At 43.6% G+C, this 17,155-nt stretch overlaps 1 protein-coding gene across 1 annotated transcript in view; it reads right to left on the bottom strand.

Moving 5' to 3' along the window:
• The window catches only part of GMPR (guanosine monophosphate reductase), a 42,519-nt gene extending 35,139 nt beyond the window's left edge, over positions 1-7,380 (bottom strand). Inside the window, exons 1-3 of the mRNA XM_026841367.1 lie at positions 7,240-7,380; positions 6,480-6,563; positions 4,656-4,829 (exon numbers count right to left, since the gene is read on the bottom strand). Coding sequence (XP_026697168.1) covers positions 4,656-4,829; positions 6,480-6,563; positions 7,240-7,380 — 399 coding nt within the window. The remainder of the gene's footprint in view (positions 1-4,655; positions 4,830-6,479; positions 6,564-7,239) is intronic.
• Positions 7,381-17,155: the final 9,775 nt, after the last annotated feature.

Below are 17,155 nucleotides of genomic sequence, written 5' to 3'. Positions count from 1 at the left end.
AACCTGCTGATGACAGGCTTGCTTCTTTTAGGTACCTTTCACAGACCTCAGAGAGACACAGCTATCTGTATGTGAAGAGACACTAGTATCACAGCTGAGGAGCAGGGAAAGCTGTTTTCTCACATCCAGCTGAACTCTACTTCCACTGAAACCAATGCTTGCTTTACCACTGATGCCTGTATGACAGCTGAATAGAAGCATAAGGGCTTTTGAAAGCCCCACCTGTAAGGTAAAGCCAGAATACTTCAACTAAAAAAAAAAAAAACAAAACTGAAAACGTGATTATAGAAAGACTGAGACTACAGAGATGAAATCCCCCTAAAATTAACTAAGAATATAAAGCAAGTAAAAGCAAGTAAAGTAATTGAAATTGGAAAAAGAAGCCACTACAGAAAATATATTTTGCAGTGTATTTGGGCAAGTAGTCGGGGAACATAGTAAATGATAGAAGTACTGTATTAGCAAAAAGCATGCTCATGTTAATGGTGAGCCCACGTGCCAATGCATTTCTAATCTGCTGCAGAACTGGCTTTCTTGAAGCAGATATAGCCCGGCAACCACCGAACTGCTAATCTAACTTTGCTACCCCTGGCAGTAAAATAACAGCATCAGTAACAACTGAAACTCAGGTAAACTACCATGTTTACAGTGTGGTCAGTTATTAGGGGCTACAACAAATTACCCTGGCTGTGGGTCTGGCCTTACACACTCATGGCAATATTCAGCTGTACCATCACTCAGTGAGAGGTTTCAAGTGAGTGTCACTTTGGCTCATTCCAGCATTATCCAGGATGACTGAACTGTGGGTCAGTCCTGAGGGAAATCCTGGCCTCAGAAAAGTCAAAGGGAGTTTCACTACTGACTTTAATGGGATCAGGATTTCACCTAACAGGATTATAAAGGCTACAGCTTCTCTGACAGAGATACAAAATTAGCGAACACAGTAGGGCAGTGCCTCTGAATTTCAGTCAGGCATTTGATACTGTGCCTCATAAAAGCCTGCTATAAATATCGCCTCACACTAAGACAGGAACACTGCTGCACTGATTGAAAGCTGCTGGCAAATGGCAATGGATCAAGCTGGGGAGAAGTGTCTGTGACAACAGTTCTCAAACTTTCTTCTTGTATCCTAGAGGAAAGCACAGTCTGTGCCTCCACACTATGAGGAACACTGCCAAAGGACACTTCCCACCCATCAAGGCAAGGGGTGCTTTACCCTAAGATGGAGAGATGATGCCCTTTGTGAGGCTGAGCCATATCAGGTGGGGGCTTGCACTCAGAATTGAGACTGACCCAAGATAGCCTTGGCAGCATGACAGTCTCCTACCCCGGGATCCCAGCTGGCCTTTGCTCTGAGACCCCAGCCCTGGTGGACACGCCATGACTGGACTAACTCTGCTGCTTGTTTCAGAGATGAACTGGGAGCAGTCTGCCTGGCTGTCTCCATCTGATTCTGCCTCCACTAAGGCCCTGAGAAGTTCTGCTACTAACTCCAAGGGGAGCAACAGTTTCTGGCCCCTGTCATTTCCCTCTGCTCCAGATTTGTGATTCTGCTTGCCTCCATCCCTGGCCCACATCTTGTGGGTGCTACTGCATCTGCAAGTGTGCCCCTGGCTTTTCCGTCCTGCCACACTCCCCGCTCCCCTTCCTAGGGTTTCCCCTGTATAATGAACAGACAACACTACGAAAAGAAAAATTCAGGATAAAAACTTGGCAAAGCTTGCTGGCAAAGGTATCTTAGCTTGCTAAACAGACTTCCAGTGAAACGGAAGAACACTAACGTCTACAATTACACTAATAAATAAGGACTCTTTACTGTAATATGAAAGCTCTGACCCTCCATCATGAATATCAACAGAAATTTTGCTTTAGACTTCAGCAAGTAGGCACAACCCAAGCACATGATGCTGTGCTACAGCAAAACACCCCACTGGACCATTACTCTTGATTCTGGGGGGTAGTGCTGCACTTGTGAGACACTCAGGAGACCTGAATACTACTTCTTCCTCCATCCTCAATCTAATGAGCGATTAAAGGCAAGTCATGTTGTACCTTTGTGTCCCTGTTTGTCTTCCCTACCCTTTGTGTTCCATGAGAAATCGATCTTTGTAAATTAGTATGAAAGGCAGGAGTGAAAAGAGCTTGTGTCAGAGCCAGACAGAAGAAAATAAGGTAATGTGATTATAAAAGCAAGTATTTAAAAAGGTAAAACCATGCATTTGAGAGGTTGTTACACAAGAGGCATCCTCTATCTGCACTGGAGTACTGGCCACAGAGTACCACGTTAACCACAGCTGCTCTGCACATCACCTTTCAGCCTCAGAGCTGAACCCATTGCATGGCCCCTGGGAACATACCTTCCCTGAGACCCAGGGTTGGGTTACTGCTATGTACTGCACTGCAGCTGACTGTGGAATGAATGGTCATGCTGAGGAAAGCAAACAAGACAGCCTGCAAGGTCCTGGAGATCACTTTCAGCTATGAGAAAGCTTCTTTATTTTTATATCTTCTATTTAACTGCTAACCCTTTTGTTTGAAAGCTACCACAGCAGAGGGCACACTGCAGGCACAGCACAGAGACATCAAAGCAGACAGAACAGGTAGCAGCAGGACATGTCTTCCAGAGTATCACAAAAAGGAGCCTAGACAAGCTCCTGCATTTCAGCCAGGAACGGCTTCAAAAGGCTGTTTTGGCACAGAGTCTCAAGTAAACTCATTTGGAAGTGGGGTAGAGGTGTATTTCCCTAGATGAATCAGAGATTTGCAGGGACTGCACAGACTCTGGAGACTTTGGAAAACAGAAAGTTTATGAATGGAAATTATCCCTATGCGGGAGATTAAAAACATGAGCTATACAAAACCATGTTCAGAGAAAGGAGCTACAACCAGAGGTGACTGAACAGGTCAGGGCTGTATATGTGCTCAAGCAGGTGGTGCTGTCAGAACAGTGATACTTAAACTGACAATAACCTTAGTCACAGAAGTAGAGAAACTGAGTAGCTTAACAGATGTGGGTGGTGGATGAGACTGGCTTAAGGACCTTGGACTAAAATCCAGGCTTGATACCTGACTTTGACATTGACCTCCTCTGCCTTCTGGGCAATTCATCTTCGTTGAGTTCCCTCCTCAGTCAGCAAAGTCAGCAGTCTGTGGGGAGGTGGAGGAGGGGATGACACGCAATTTTCTTTCCACTCCTGATAGGGAAGAATTTTAACTATGTGGTTTAAGCTCCCTCCCACAACTTTTCAAGCCAAAGACACTGGAGTAATCATGTCACTAGGGACAATACTTCAGATCCAACACAAGGGAACAGCTCCTTCCCTTGCTGCAGTGAATGTGAAGCAGGAAGCTCAAAAAGGCATCATCTATAATTTCAAACTTCCAGAAGCCCTCCCCAAAGCCATGGGAAATATTGCCATACCAAAAAGGTTCCCATGTCTGCTGGTAGTTGCTGAAGGATGCCTATTCATTAGCCTATGGTAACCCAGAACCCCACAGGCATTCCAGCCTACTTCCATTCTCCAATGCCACCATTCAGAGGCAAGAACATTGCCTTCCTCCAACATGGGAGGAAGGAGGGTAGTCTCCCCTGAGCTGCCTGAATGTCAAGTTCCCTGTTGAACCAAGTCAGAGTGTGCATTTATGCCCATTTTTACTTCACATTTACATTACACTTGTGAAGCTTTGTGTACAGCATGAGAAGGTAACAAAGTTTTGCCTAAACACATGATTTTTTGTTGCCCTGGCTTAAGAAAGGCTGGTAGCCTGATTAAGAATCTACTGCTTGACTGAGAATTTCTTATATTCTCATGGAAACAAATTCAGACCCATTTCTTCAAGGGCTCTGGGAAAGAAGCAGTAGGGCTCTGCTGCAAGGAGTCCTGTGCTGATGCAAACACCCTACTCTTGGTGTAAAAGGGCTGGAAGAAGCATAGCATTAGTGCTCTCAGAAGGGATAGAAACATCACAGAAGGCATGTGAAAAGCCCCAGCAGTGACTATTTTGCTTCCTGATGACCCCATTCATAACTGCACAATACCCCTATGACTCTTATCACAGGCAAGGATTAGTCTATATTCAGCTGTCTTCATAGTGATTTACTAGACAAAAACAGCCACTGGCCTCAATTGCCCAGAAACTGTCGGCGCATTCCCACAGCAAACCTCAGCTTGGAATCACCAAATTAAACCTACACACTTTATGATTAGAGGTCACATCTGGTGTGGGAAGGAGGATGTGAGTAGGAAAAAAAAATGGATCCACCCAGCCTGCCATGCCAACATCAAACTGCTGTATCAGAGCACCCATTGAGCATTCCCACAGAAATTATCAGCAATGGAGGACTGACAATGCCAACATGTTATTACAGTCATCATTTGGCTCAAAGTCAACATCTTGCTGAACTGAAAGGGTAGATGAATAGAGCTGCCCTCTATATTCTCAGAAGTGTGTATGTCCACATGTATTTGTCTGGAAGACAAGAGGTTTGAGTCAGACTTGACTTTTCTTCACTTCCCTCTTTCCTTGATTTAAATGAGGACTCAGAAATTGATGGAACTACCACAGAGGAGCTGATGCCTACCAACCAAACTTTGGGGCCTGCTGCTGGAAAGAATTCCCATACACACCCACCCCCACCCCTTGTACACACTTACCATAATGGTGTGATGTGGGAACAGGGCACGGACAGACTTCACAAACTCCACAAAGTGCTCTGAATAGCCATTTGCCACATCCAGGCAGATGTATTTGATAGGTGGAATGGCCTCTAGAATACTTGTTAACTTGTCCAAATCAGCTTTACCACTACCTGAGCTTGCTGCTACATGCTAGAAAGATAGAGAGAACAGAAGGAGTAGTAGTTTGTAAAAAGTGGGATAAACACAATTTGTACGTCTTTTTCTGCATGGTCTTGGGAGAACTTGTGCTGGAAACTAGTGAAAATCATACTATGTAATGTGAAATAAATACCTTCCTGGGAATATCAATGTGTTACTTCTTTTTTGTTTAAAGGCTCTAAAATAAAGCAAAATTAGCTATTTATCATCCCTTCATTCACAAGTGGATTCTCATAGGCAAATATGCATAGGCAATACCTGAGATGGATAAAGGCTCAGTTGTACTCATATTAACGCAAACACAGAAGCAACCCTAACTTGATATATTTCTACGAAGGCAGAGTGGCTAAATTTGGGGCACTCTTGGAGTGTCGAATCTGGGTCTTTAAGTTCACCAAACACTCCCTTGATCTAGAGAATCCCAGAATAGTTGAGTTTGGAAAGGACCTCTGGAGACTGTGTAGTCCAACCCCCTTGCTCAAGCAGGGTCAGCTACCATTCAAAACAAGCAGACTGCTTCCTTCTTTGTCTTCCTATGAGTTCTTTCCAATAGAAAAATAGTTTCCACAGCTGTTGGCCTACAAAACCTCTGCAGAGATCCAAGGTCACAGAACAAGTCGGTATTTAACCACTAGGAGATCCTACTCCAGTGATTATGAACCACAAATGAGCTAAGTGCCAAACTGTTCAGACACAGGATATTCCTGGGACCACTTTCTACCTTTTAGTGGCATATAAGCAACCCTGATGAAGTGACAGGCTGGCTTTCAGACAATCCTGTTATCAACAGCCTTCATAATATAATCATAATAAAATAAATGTGTCACAGGTGAAGATGCAGTACAGCTGTGTGGTATTCTCTTCTATACAGAAAACGTTTCAAAACTGCACTGAGCTCTGAGGTGGAAAGACAGCCAGGCATGCTCTTAAACTGCCTTGCCTGGTGTAGGCACCTGCCAGATGAACACTGAAGAAACACGAAGTCAGAACTTAAGTCAATGGTTAAGTTTACTAAATGGTGTTTCTTTGTAATGGCTCAGGCTAGGACCCTGTGAACAAGTGGGGCAGCAGCAGTAGCTGCACAGTGTGAGCTTTAGTGCAAGGAGGTAAATGGAGGACACATATGCTCGGACAACTTTCAGTGCTCATCCCTGCTTGGGCCCAGCACCTGGGCCCCTTCAGCCCACAGGCTCTGGGTCCACTTGCACACCTTGATAGCAAAGACTGCCTAGCACAAGGGTGTGCAGGGCCAGCCTGTTGTTGGGTTACTGAAGGCTATTTGCATCTGTAGTCTTCGGCTTCTTCCTCACCAGCACTACCACAGCTCCCAGCAACAGCAGAAGCACAGCAGTTAGACCTATTCCCAAGTACTTCCTTCGTCTTTGTTCAGGATACTTCTGTTTCCATTCCAGGCTTATACAAACTTTGCTTTTTTGCATCTTAATATAAACACTATCATAATGGACTCACATAGCTATTCTTTTCAAACCAGGACAAGCCACTTCCCTTGATGCGTTTAAGAACAGCAAATATCTTCATTCCCCAAAACCTCACTTGACAACAGTATTGCCAAGAGACTCCAGTGTATGTGAGTTCAGAACAAAGCAATAAACCATAATAATTTACAGTACGAAAATGTACCTCAAGGCATTCTGGGTGATTGGCAGCAAACAGTTTCCATTCTTCCAGAGAATAATGCTTGTGAATTGCAGTGAACATTGCATGCTAGCAAAAATAAGAAAACTGATATTAATGTCCAAGTTAGTCATCTTTCCCTCAGCTGCAGAATAACAAGATACCAGAAATTCCCATTTTAAGTATAGGCTCATCTTGCTTGAAAGGAACAGTAACAGTGAATAACAGATCAGGCAACTCCAAACAGCTCTTCAAAGATAACTTTGCATACTTAGCTGACCTTTCAGGATCGGGTTTCTGATGTTTCATGAAGTTATGGTCAATATTTTGAATGTTCTTAAGTGCTGCAAGAAATTAAGGTGAGCCCTGAGGGCAGGGCTAATTATCTGGTGACTCCTGACTGCTACAGGTTTTATCCAGTACCCTACACTTTCAAAACTGCTATCAGCTAATAATTTTTTTCTGGAAGGGAACATAATATAGATCTCAAAAACTAAGCTCTAGAAGCTCCACCTGAAGCTGAGCCACACCCAAGATGGAAGCTATCCAGTAAGCACATCCACTGAAACTATCTTCTATCTGGAGCCCTGTCTCCCATACTGCCGTAAAAAGCACGGCTGCTTTGCAGTGAAACCACACCTTCTCTTCTGCATTTTTTAACTTATGCCCCTCTGTTCCCCAAAATCCATAGCTAAAAACTACCAGAGGCTGCTCACTGTCACCCAGTGGCTTCCCAGCTGTTGCAGAAATGAGAATCAAGACTTACTTTTGCCATAACCACAGCCATTTCAAATGTCCCCACAGTGTCCATGTTTGCCACAATAATGGGAATTCCTGTGTATGTCTGCTTGGAGTTGCGGAAGGTGAAGGTGCGCGTGAGGTCGACCTGCAATGAATAGGCACACATTCTTTTAAGTACTTGATTGCAACCCAACAAGAGTTTTGCCACTAACTTCAGATACAACAGGTTTGGACACCACTTCTTAGTTTTCCTCACATTTCATGTTCTTCCTCCTTTCATTCCACTATTGCCTCACTTTATTTATTTTGTTACAACTTCTGCCTTCCAAAAGAAAATATAAAAGTAAAATAATGTTTTCTGTGTTAAAGAGAGTTCTTGCTGAAGAAAGAGATAATCCAAATTAAAAAAAAAAAAAAAAAGTCAGAAGGGGTTGGGAAGGAAAGAAAGGACAATGAGAACTGTGGATTATTTTATACAAAAGTAACTTCAGCTGTTTCTCTGGCTGCCTGAGAAACCCAAGTTGAAGTCCTAAGTTCACAGAGCTGGAACTCCCTCTGTCTCCAATGCATAGAGGGCTTTGTCCCAATCTTTAATGTAAATGACAATATAATAAAGCAAGCTCTTATTTTTGGTTATGGTTACCAGCACTCTTGACATACAATATGAACAATCATACCCTGGCTTATTAAACCATGAGGCTACTAGCTTCTAAGTTAATTTCTTGAAACTGTGTCAGCCTTCACTTTCAAAGATATTTCTTCAGCATCCTCAAATGATCATGGTAACATCAGGCATTTTGTTCCTTATATTTGCAAGAGGTAATACCAAGCTTAGATCAGTTCCCATCGGACTACTTAGCATCTTGCAAAAGGGAGGAAAAAAAAACCTCTAAAAAATGCACAACAGTAAGATATTAGGTTAGTCTCTTTAGTAACTGTGAAAATGAAGGCTCTTTTCATAGTTCTCATTACTCCTCACTTGTTTTAATCCAGAAACATTTGGAGACCTGAACTGAAATCCATCACCAGAAAGAAAGCAATATCAAAAAAATATAGGACTTTGATTATTTATTTACCACCTATTTTGAGCACTGTCATATCGCATGCTACATTCTGATTGATTAATATAGTGAAGGGTTTATTACTGATTTGTATAAGAGAAGGAACTTGGTGCCTCAGTGACACATTGTGAAAGAGGTTCTCATTTTGTATAAGCTCATAAGGAAAGGGTCACTTTGGTGAATAAACTCTAATGGAGATTCACCCTTCTTCCCATTTAGTATCAGAGAGGCCCAATTCTGCACCCATCACTGATGACATAACACTCTTAGGGGAATTTCAGCTGCTGCTAACATGAGAAAACAATATAAAGAAGACAAATATGAAATAAGTCCAAAAATTTAATGTATTTTACTCCCTTCTAATGCAATTTATTAACTAGAACCAAGGAAAAAAGAGACAGAGTATCACACAACAAGTTCTACACAGACAATAGTACCAGAACAACTGCCTTACCGTTTTACAGAGGAAAAGCATCCCTTCCAAATAAACTTAAGCTATACAGAAGAGTATGTTTAAGAAAAGACTGAGGCAAAATGCAAAGCTAAGCAGAGAGCACAAGGCCATTACTCTATCAGTGATTCTCACCTCCACTTCCTTTAATTTCTCATATGTGACTTCCTTTAGCCAGGCAGATGGATCTCACACAATTATCTGCACAAATGATAATACTGTACCAGCAGGCATTTATAAGGGATAATTGCAGGGCTTCCCCTAATGAGGCTTTTGTTCCATAAGAACAGGAGAAATGGCACACTGGGTTGGAGATGTTCATGTGGTGCCCTAGTTCACCAAACAGCCAGTACCAGATGTCTGGGAAGGGAACATAAGAACAAGGCAAGTTTTGAATGACTCTTTCCCTAGCCTACCTTCCCAGGTCCCAAGAAGCTGATGTTTAGAGACCTTCAGAGACAAAGGTCTCCTCCAATCCATTGTGCTACATAGCTACTCATGGACAAGGAACTTGCCTTGTCATTTTTTTAATCCTTCACAGCTTTAGCCTCTCCAATATCCCATCGCAAAAAATTCTAAAGATGAATGATACACTGCATAAGAACTATGACCTTTGCCTGACAATTACATTCAGGGCTTCCTACTTCCTGTTTTGTGAAAGGCAATCAACAGACACTTCTCAGTTTCACCTTTTCCATTCCACTCCTTACTTCATAGACTTCTAGCATGTCCTCCACAGCTGCTGCTTTCCATAATGAATAGTCCTAGTATGTTTAGTTTTTTTCCTCATGTGAAAATCAGTCAATACTGCTGACCATCCTGGCTGCCATTCTCTGCACCTATTTTAGCATATTACTCTGTTCTTGTGAAGGGATCACCAGAACTGTGTACTCAACATGAACATACCAAGGAGCATCACAAAGCTAACTGGTTTTCCTTAGTTCCTCTAGTAGTACCTCTGACCATCTCTTTGTCTCTTACCTGAGTGGTAACGGATAATTTGTAGCTTATTGTTCCATGCATTATGAGACAGTAACTTCTGACTCTAGGATTGTTCACCATCAGTCAACAACTGTAGTACTTCAAATAGAAGTTTCTTTAGAAAGAAAATAATGAAAAATATTTAATAACTCCTACCTAGACCTTTCACATATGAAAGTACTACAACATTGGCTGTTCTGTTAAAGCTCCCTGGCCTTATTTGCATTTACAAATTTAAATTAATGACTAGACTTCCTACAGGACACTGGTCTGGTGAACTTAAAATGGACAGATTGCAGAGGCAAGTCCAGTAAAGGTAAGAATTGCCACCTACGTGAATACCAAGACTCCACAGACAGATAATGCTGCTCCCACTCTAATCATTGCTTTAACCAATTTTGACCTTGAATTCAAGCTTCAAATTTTCTGATATCTTTTCAAAAAGAGAAAGCAATCATGAAAAATGAAGACAGTACAAGGAATCAAAACCAAGTACCAACATAGCAGACCTACAAAAAGAGCTGCAAACATCCCAAACTGCCTTTCTAAGAAGCTGACTTAATCCTAGTTACTGCATAAAAAGCTATCCTTGCGCAAAATGAGGCATTCACACAAGAGAAGCAGACGCTTGCTGATACAAGCTTCAAAGCATCAGCCCGCTGGGTAACAGGCACTGTAGTATGATGCCTCTGTTCCTCTGCCAGAACTATTTATTTATATTCTTGTTTTGAAGCAGACTGGGGCTGTCCATTTCAGATCTGGCTCTCACAGACACTGTTTATTCCTGTTGCCACAGCCTCAGTGATGGTGTCCAATTTCTTAACCTTCATCGGTTTTCACTGACCCCCGACATGACATGCACTTTTTCTCATGTGAAATGTTTTTAACAGTTCATCACAGCCACCCGTTACAACCCTGCCATATCAGCTCGTGTTCCTCCTATCGTTTTCCCTTCCCAGCAACCCTTCTTTCCACAGCCTGCACACAGCTAAATATACAAAGAGCTGCACTTGAAGGAGCCATGTGTCACTCGGTGGAGCACAGCTCCACCTGTTTGCCAGCCCTGCACAATGAATTTTAAAGAGGGACCATAAGTCCCCAAGCAAATGGCCGGAAAGGGCCTACAGACTGTATGAGGAGTAATTGCACATGATGAGGAATTTACTCAGCCTGGACAATGTTCTTTGTAAATTAAAAACTACTAGTCTGAGATTACGTTTCTACAGAAAGGACCTCTGCAATCTTACACCTCTGTAGTGGCAAAACCATTTTATTTAGTTGTTGCCCTCAAAATCCCTGGCCATAGGCACATAACAGAGCCACCCTGCTTCCCTTTCCAGTCTTGTCTTTCTACCTCGATTTACTCGGTCTCACTCTCTTACAACTCCACTTTCCCTGGAGAAAACCTTAATCCTCTTTCTATTCCCCACACAACGTAATTCCTTCATTAGTCAAACTAAATCCTTTGTTAACCTTGGGGTTACGTGAGGTAAACGAGAAGGCACCTTCAAGCCTGAGGCAGCCATCTTTTTTGTAGAGGCAATCCTCATGGGATTTCCTGGGGTCTTTCCTGATCTCTGCTGAGAACGAACTACAGCAACATCCCGGCTAACAGTGGCCCTGGGCTGGTGAGGACGCCGAGCCGCAGGCAGCCTTGGCCAGGGGAGGACGGCTGGGCCCTGCCCGCCCGGGTCATGTACCAGGAGGAGGCAGGTCACAGGGGTTAATGTAAGTGAGGGTGAAACGCAGGCCACCGGCCCCGGGATCCCAGCCCAGGGTACCCTGTGCTTTGGGAAGCGCTCCCCAGCATCTCCACTGGTTATTACTACTATTTTTCAGACAGAGCATGCCAGTTACTCGGTAACAGCGCAGCCCTCAACCCCCGTGGCTGAGGGTGAAGCTGCCTGCTGGCCCGCACCCCGGCTTTTGCCGGCCCAAGCTGCGGGGCGCCGATCTGGCCACCCACTTGCCCCGGAGAGAGGCTGGCAGAGCTGTCGGTTCACGAAAGGCAGCCCCCACGGAAACCGGAGGTCACCCCCCGCTCAGCGCCGCAGAAATCCGCCGCCTCGGGCGACGGTTGCGGCCCAACGGCCGCCCGGGACAGGGACGGCCCTGAGGCGGCAACAGCGACGGGGGCTGGCGATGCTCTTCAAAGATTCTCGGGCGGCTGCGGCACGGACCAAAACTTTGTGCCTCCAACGTTATAAAAGGCCAGCCTTTGGCCTCCCTGGGCTCGGGGGAAATCTGGCTTTCCGGGGCGCTCTGCTCTGAGCCCACACTTGGCCCCCTCCCTGCCTGGCATCTCCTGGTAAAACGGAGCGTTTCCCGGCTCCTGGGACCCTCCGAGCTGGGTCCCCAACGTGACTGCAGAGCGAAGGGCTAGTGTGTGTTTTCGGCATTAGAAACGTTGAGTAATGTGCAGCTGGTTGGTCATAGAAGAGCAGTCATGGCATCAGCCACCTGGAGCTGCCTCTGCACAGTAATCTCCTATTTACGTACATGCAGAGAGGCAACAGGGAGCCTCTTTTTTGCCCTCCATAGCATAGAGGAGCCTGATCTATGACTTTATGTGATCCGTTTTCAATGGCCAGCCAGTGTTCAACACAGTCACAAAACCCCCATGGCAACAGGATTACATGCGCTGGGTCCATCTACATCAGTTGGCACAGGGATCAATATAGGGTGACCAGATATCACATGAGATGACTTTCACAGGAGCTTTGAGCCTTGAAGTCTGTTTAATTGTGAAGTTGGTGAGTTGTAAGATTTGGGCTGCTTTGGAAGACACATGAGCTAAACCTTGTCAGTGACTGGAAACTGAAGCATGTGAGGATCATGGCTTGCTTCCCTTCCTCACACACTGCAGGATGAAGTAGTGTTCTCTATCTGAAAGTTGCACACATCTGGTCAACACCCTGCCTGCACCAGAGCTGTTTTACATCTCTCTGCCCAAGTCTCCCAGATAATTCAATATGACCAAGCATGAGGCCCAGGCTTTACACAGCAGTCAGAGCATTTGAGTGCTTGAAGTTTTGAATGTCCAGGTTGAGAGACCTTGGATCTGGTTTCCAGGAAGCCTTAAGGCTTCGGAACTCCGGGGGATGTTCCAGGAGAGCCTTGCCACTATGGCTATTTCCCATGGAAATATTCAGGTGAAACAGGACCCTTTATAATTAGTCTCATCTGTATAACAGGGGCCATTCACTTGGTGGTTTCTCTACTAGATTCAACAATGTACTAGAACTACTAAAATTTATCTTTCAGACAGATAGCCACATCTCCCACCACTTACCGTTCAGTGATAAATTAACATTTTGTTCAGGAGCAGAGTGTGCTGATAAGAATGGGTTCTGTGAAAGTGGCATGCCTGTAGGAGAGGATTGAGAATGGAGAAAAAACAAATGCCTTCTGTCTGTGCCTGGCACCATATCTTCTCTTTGCCCTCATGGCAGGCATGTGATGCTGAGAAGAAAGAAAGAAGGCACTGCACTGCACTGTGAAAGCAAAAGGTCAGCACTGTCGTGGGGAGTAGGAGATGGAGGCTAGCAGTGATACTTGTAAGCCCCAGAAAATCATGCCTGCTGCTGTTTCTCAATTCCTATATTTTAGTTTTCGTTTCCACTCAGAACTCGCCATGCAGTTTTTCTGTAGATTAAAGTATATGCTAATAGCCAATAATATTAGTATATGCTAATATCAACAGACTGGCTGGGTCTCTCTGATCAGATCTGGTCATCTTGAAAATTTACAAAATCCTCCAGCTTCTTACTTCAATATGTATTTTCTGTAATTAAAATTATGGTTTCTTGCTGAACTACCTCTGTCTTTTTCAGTGTCCTTTCTGAGGTATGGACACCAGAAAGGACATGAACAGATCACATTAAATCATAGCCAGAAATGAAGATTGTCTCATTATGCATCTTTGCTATTCCTCTTTACGCCTGCGGTGATCCCATATTATCTCTTTGTGCTATAGAGGAAAGAGCAGCCAGGCTGAATGCAGTTTTGGTATTTATCCTGTAAGTGGAAATGAGCTATCACTGATTTCATAAATTAACATATGTAAATTATTCCAGCTACTTTCCTTTAGAGGTATTCTTTTATCTACTTCATTGTTTTATATTTATACTTAAAAGCAAATGGAACAATGCACTCAGAAGAGAACTTAGCAACCACTGTAGCTGAAAAGACCAATGCCAGTGTAGCTTTATAGGTCAGTTTCCTGAACTTGGTGTTTTTAAGAGGGAGAAGTGGTCATAATAATGCAAATAGTTATTACCATGTCTCAAGAGGAAGTATCTGACTTCAGCCTATGATTATCTAAGAGTTATTGTTGTCCTCGTGATTTTCATCCTGTTAATGCCATTGTAAATGTTGTTGTATTTTGTAATAGAAATGAGTTCACAGATGGGATCTGCTGACAAAGGACATGGAAGAGAGAGGTACTCATTGGCATCTTCCTCTTGGTCTTCCTTGGTAAGATTTTCCTCAGGAATCCCAGGCCTCTTAGACACATGGGAAAGGCAGGATCAATGAAGACTTATCCTCAGAAGAGCAGGATCAACTTTGGCAGTGGAGGGAAAGGCTTTTGAGACCTAGAAAAAGAAAATGTCAGTCCTGTCTTTGAGAAGAGCAAGAAAGAGGAAGGATCTGGGCAACTACAGGCCAGTCAGCCTCACTCTGATGCCTAGGAAGGTGATGGAGCAAATAATACTGGAAACCATTTCCAAACACATGAAGGACATGAAGATGACTGGAAGTAGTTGGCACGAATTTACAAAGACGAAATCATACTCAGCTAACTTGGTTACCTTCTATGATGAAATGACTAGTTTGGTGGATGAGGGGAGAGCAGTGGATGTTTGTTTTGACTGGGGCAGACTCCCATAACATCTTCATAGGCAAACTGAAGTGCAGACTAGCTAAAAGGACAATGAAGTGGACTGAAAACTTACTCAGCTTCTGAGCTTAAAGGGTTGTTTGTGATCAGTGACACGAAGTCCGGCTGTAGGTCAGCCGTTTGTGATGTGCCAGATTAATTTTATATGCCATTAAAAACACCCCTTTTTATTCATCGCAGGTTTCTCCTAATTTAAGTAAGAAAACTTTCCTCACGAACTACTTGGTGCTGGAAAAAAGCATTAAATGATAACCTTAAAGTGTAAACACTTCTGAGCACCAGAAACACCTCTAGGGTGAATGCTTAATGAGGTTGTCATTATTTATCATCAGAAACTCTGGTCACAGCAAATGCACAGCTGACACAACTGAAGGCTGTGCTGACTTCACTGTGGTTCCTAGGAAAATGCTATAGCCTTATATCGCTCCATACAGTCTGTAATGTAATTAGCATGCATGTTTAAGGAGTGTGGAGAGCAGTAGTGAAAGCATTGCTCAGTTGGCAAGTGCTCCCACAAACTGTGTGTCACAACTTCCCAGCAAAATCCCGTATCTGGAAAGAACAACATGCTGCAGGACATGTGTGATGAAGATCTTTCACTGTTAAGGAGAAGCAGCACATTTGGGAAAAGAGCCTTGTTTTTCTTGTGAGAAATTTAAATCTCTTTTATTATTCTGTTTGAATTTGGGCCTTGTCTACACTGAACAGCAGTTCCCAGTAGATGGATCAAGAGACCTAACTCAGCAAACCCTGCAAATGCAAGCAGAAGATTTCTTTTGGTTGTGGAGATAAGGGAGTTTCTCTGAACTATCACTAGTATTACAGCATCTATGCTAGGGCTTTTGCTGGCCTTGATAGCCACCAGAAATGGGAGGAGTGGGGCTGACACCCCTGACTTACATAGCTGTGCCAAACACACTTCAGCCACATGCATGAAGATCACTTGTTATGAAGTGAAGAGACTTTTATGCTATAAGTATTTTCATTAAATTCAAAGGTCATAGGGTAGACCACTAATCATAAGCTGAATCCCAGGCCCACACTGGATTCAGTAGGACAATGTCTCATTCAAGGTACGATTTACTTAGGAGTAAGTGACCATATCCATTCCCATTTGATTTCAGCAGGTTTCAAATGCTAATTATAAGTAATCACAGCAATTAATAATGAGCCTCTGACCTTCCTTGTCTTATGAAGTACATTTAGGTTCTGTCTGTGCTGATAAGTAAAATGGACCAAGGCCAATCTCTGTCCCTGCAAGGCAAGGGACAGAGTGTTGCTTATACATAGCATCCATCTAGATGCCATATGTGAGCTTCAAGGGGTTTCACTCATACTGCAATATTGGAAACAGTCTGATGCTGTTCCCTGAACTGTCCTCAGACTACCTGGGTAGCTGGGCAGGTCGTCCAAGGGAGTGTGATACTAATTAAAGAGCATGGACCACTGTATGGTAGAGCTTGTGGCCATGCACTGGTCCAGTCTGGTTTACCATAGGGCTTTACTCTTACGAAAAAGGTGGACTACATGACCCTGAGAGGTCCCTACTAAGCTCAGACAATCTGTAATTCAGTGATTCAGTAGATTACTTGGTCATTACAGAGTATCTTCCCTTGCAAGATCTCAAGGGACTTTAAACGTTCCAGTATTTAAATACTTTATTTGAGTGTCATAAGCTTTTACGTAAGAGAAAGGCATGAAAAGAAAAATTCAGAGATGAAGTGAACTCCAAGTTACACGTTAGAACTCTGATTATGATCTCACACTGATTTTATAGCAGTAAGTGCCACTGACTTCAGTGGAGTTGTCCCTTCTCAATACCACCACAGGGAGAAATAGGTTGTGAAGTAAACTCATCAGAGACAAGTTGCAAAGTGCCGTAGCCTACATTGGTTTGCACAGTTTATAACACTGTAGGGTTTATAGACTTCAGAGAGTAAATACAGTGGACTCACTCCCATTAGCATCATTAGGATTTGTTACCACCAAAGAATGGTGAAATTTAGCTTTGAGCTGTAAGGCAGAGTCACACAGAGGGTCATTTTTAGGATTGGTATGGAAACCGAAAAGGAGTTCTCAGCTCTTGTCTCAGGGTATGTTCAGCCTGGCAGAGCTCCATGTCATGCTCTACATTCAAGCTTCTCCTCCACTCTCATGAGGTTTTGTCTGTGTGTTGTATACACATCACCTGCAGGCCCACAAAGGCACTTTTTCATCAGCCTCTTCCCAGCCACACCCAGTATGGTTATCCACAACATCACAAAGTTCACTAGGGAAGGGGCTCTCTGGACCACACCATCCTTTTTACTTCCATCTCTGAAAAAGTTTTTTGGTGTGGCATTCCTGGCTCCTTGGATTTCTATTGGGAGGAGTAGGCATGTCTACGGCCTCTCTTGTGTTTTCCTCCTTCCGAATCTTGATTTGGCCCTGGAGCCTCATGAGTGCCCATGTTTTTACATCTGTTGGTCCTCTAAAATCATTTGACAGCCTGCCTACTTGGCCTCCCCATCTCAGATTGAGGGGATGGAGGTCTTTTGTCTTGACTGGA

Source organism: Athene cunicularia (genome assembly GCF_003259725.1).
Source record: "Athene cunicularia isolate RWA chromosome 2 unlocalized genomic scaffold, athCun1 chr2_part1, whole genome shotgun sequence".
NCBI lineage: Eukaryota > Metazoa > Chordata > Aves > Strigiformes > Strigidae > Athene > Athene cunicularia.
Note: the sequence above shows the minus strand (reverse complement) of the source record. Positions and strands in the feature narration are given on the sequence as shown.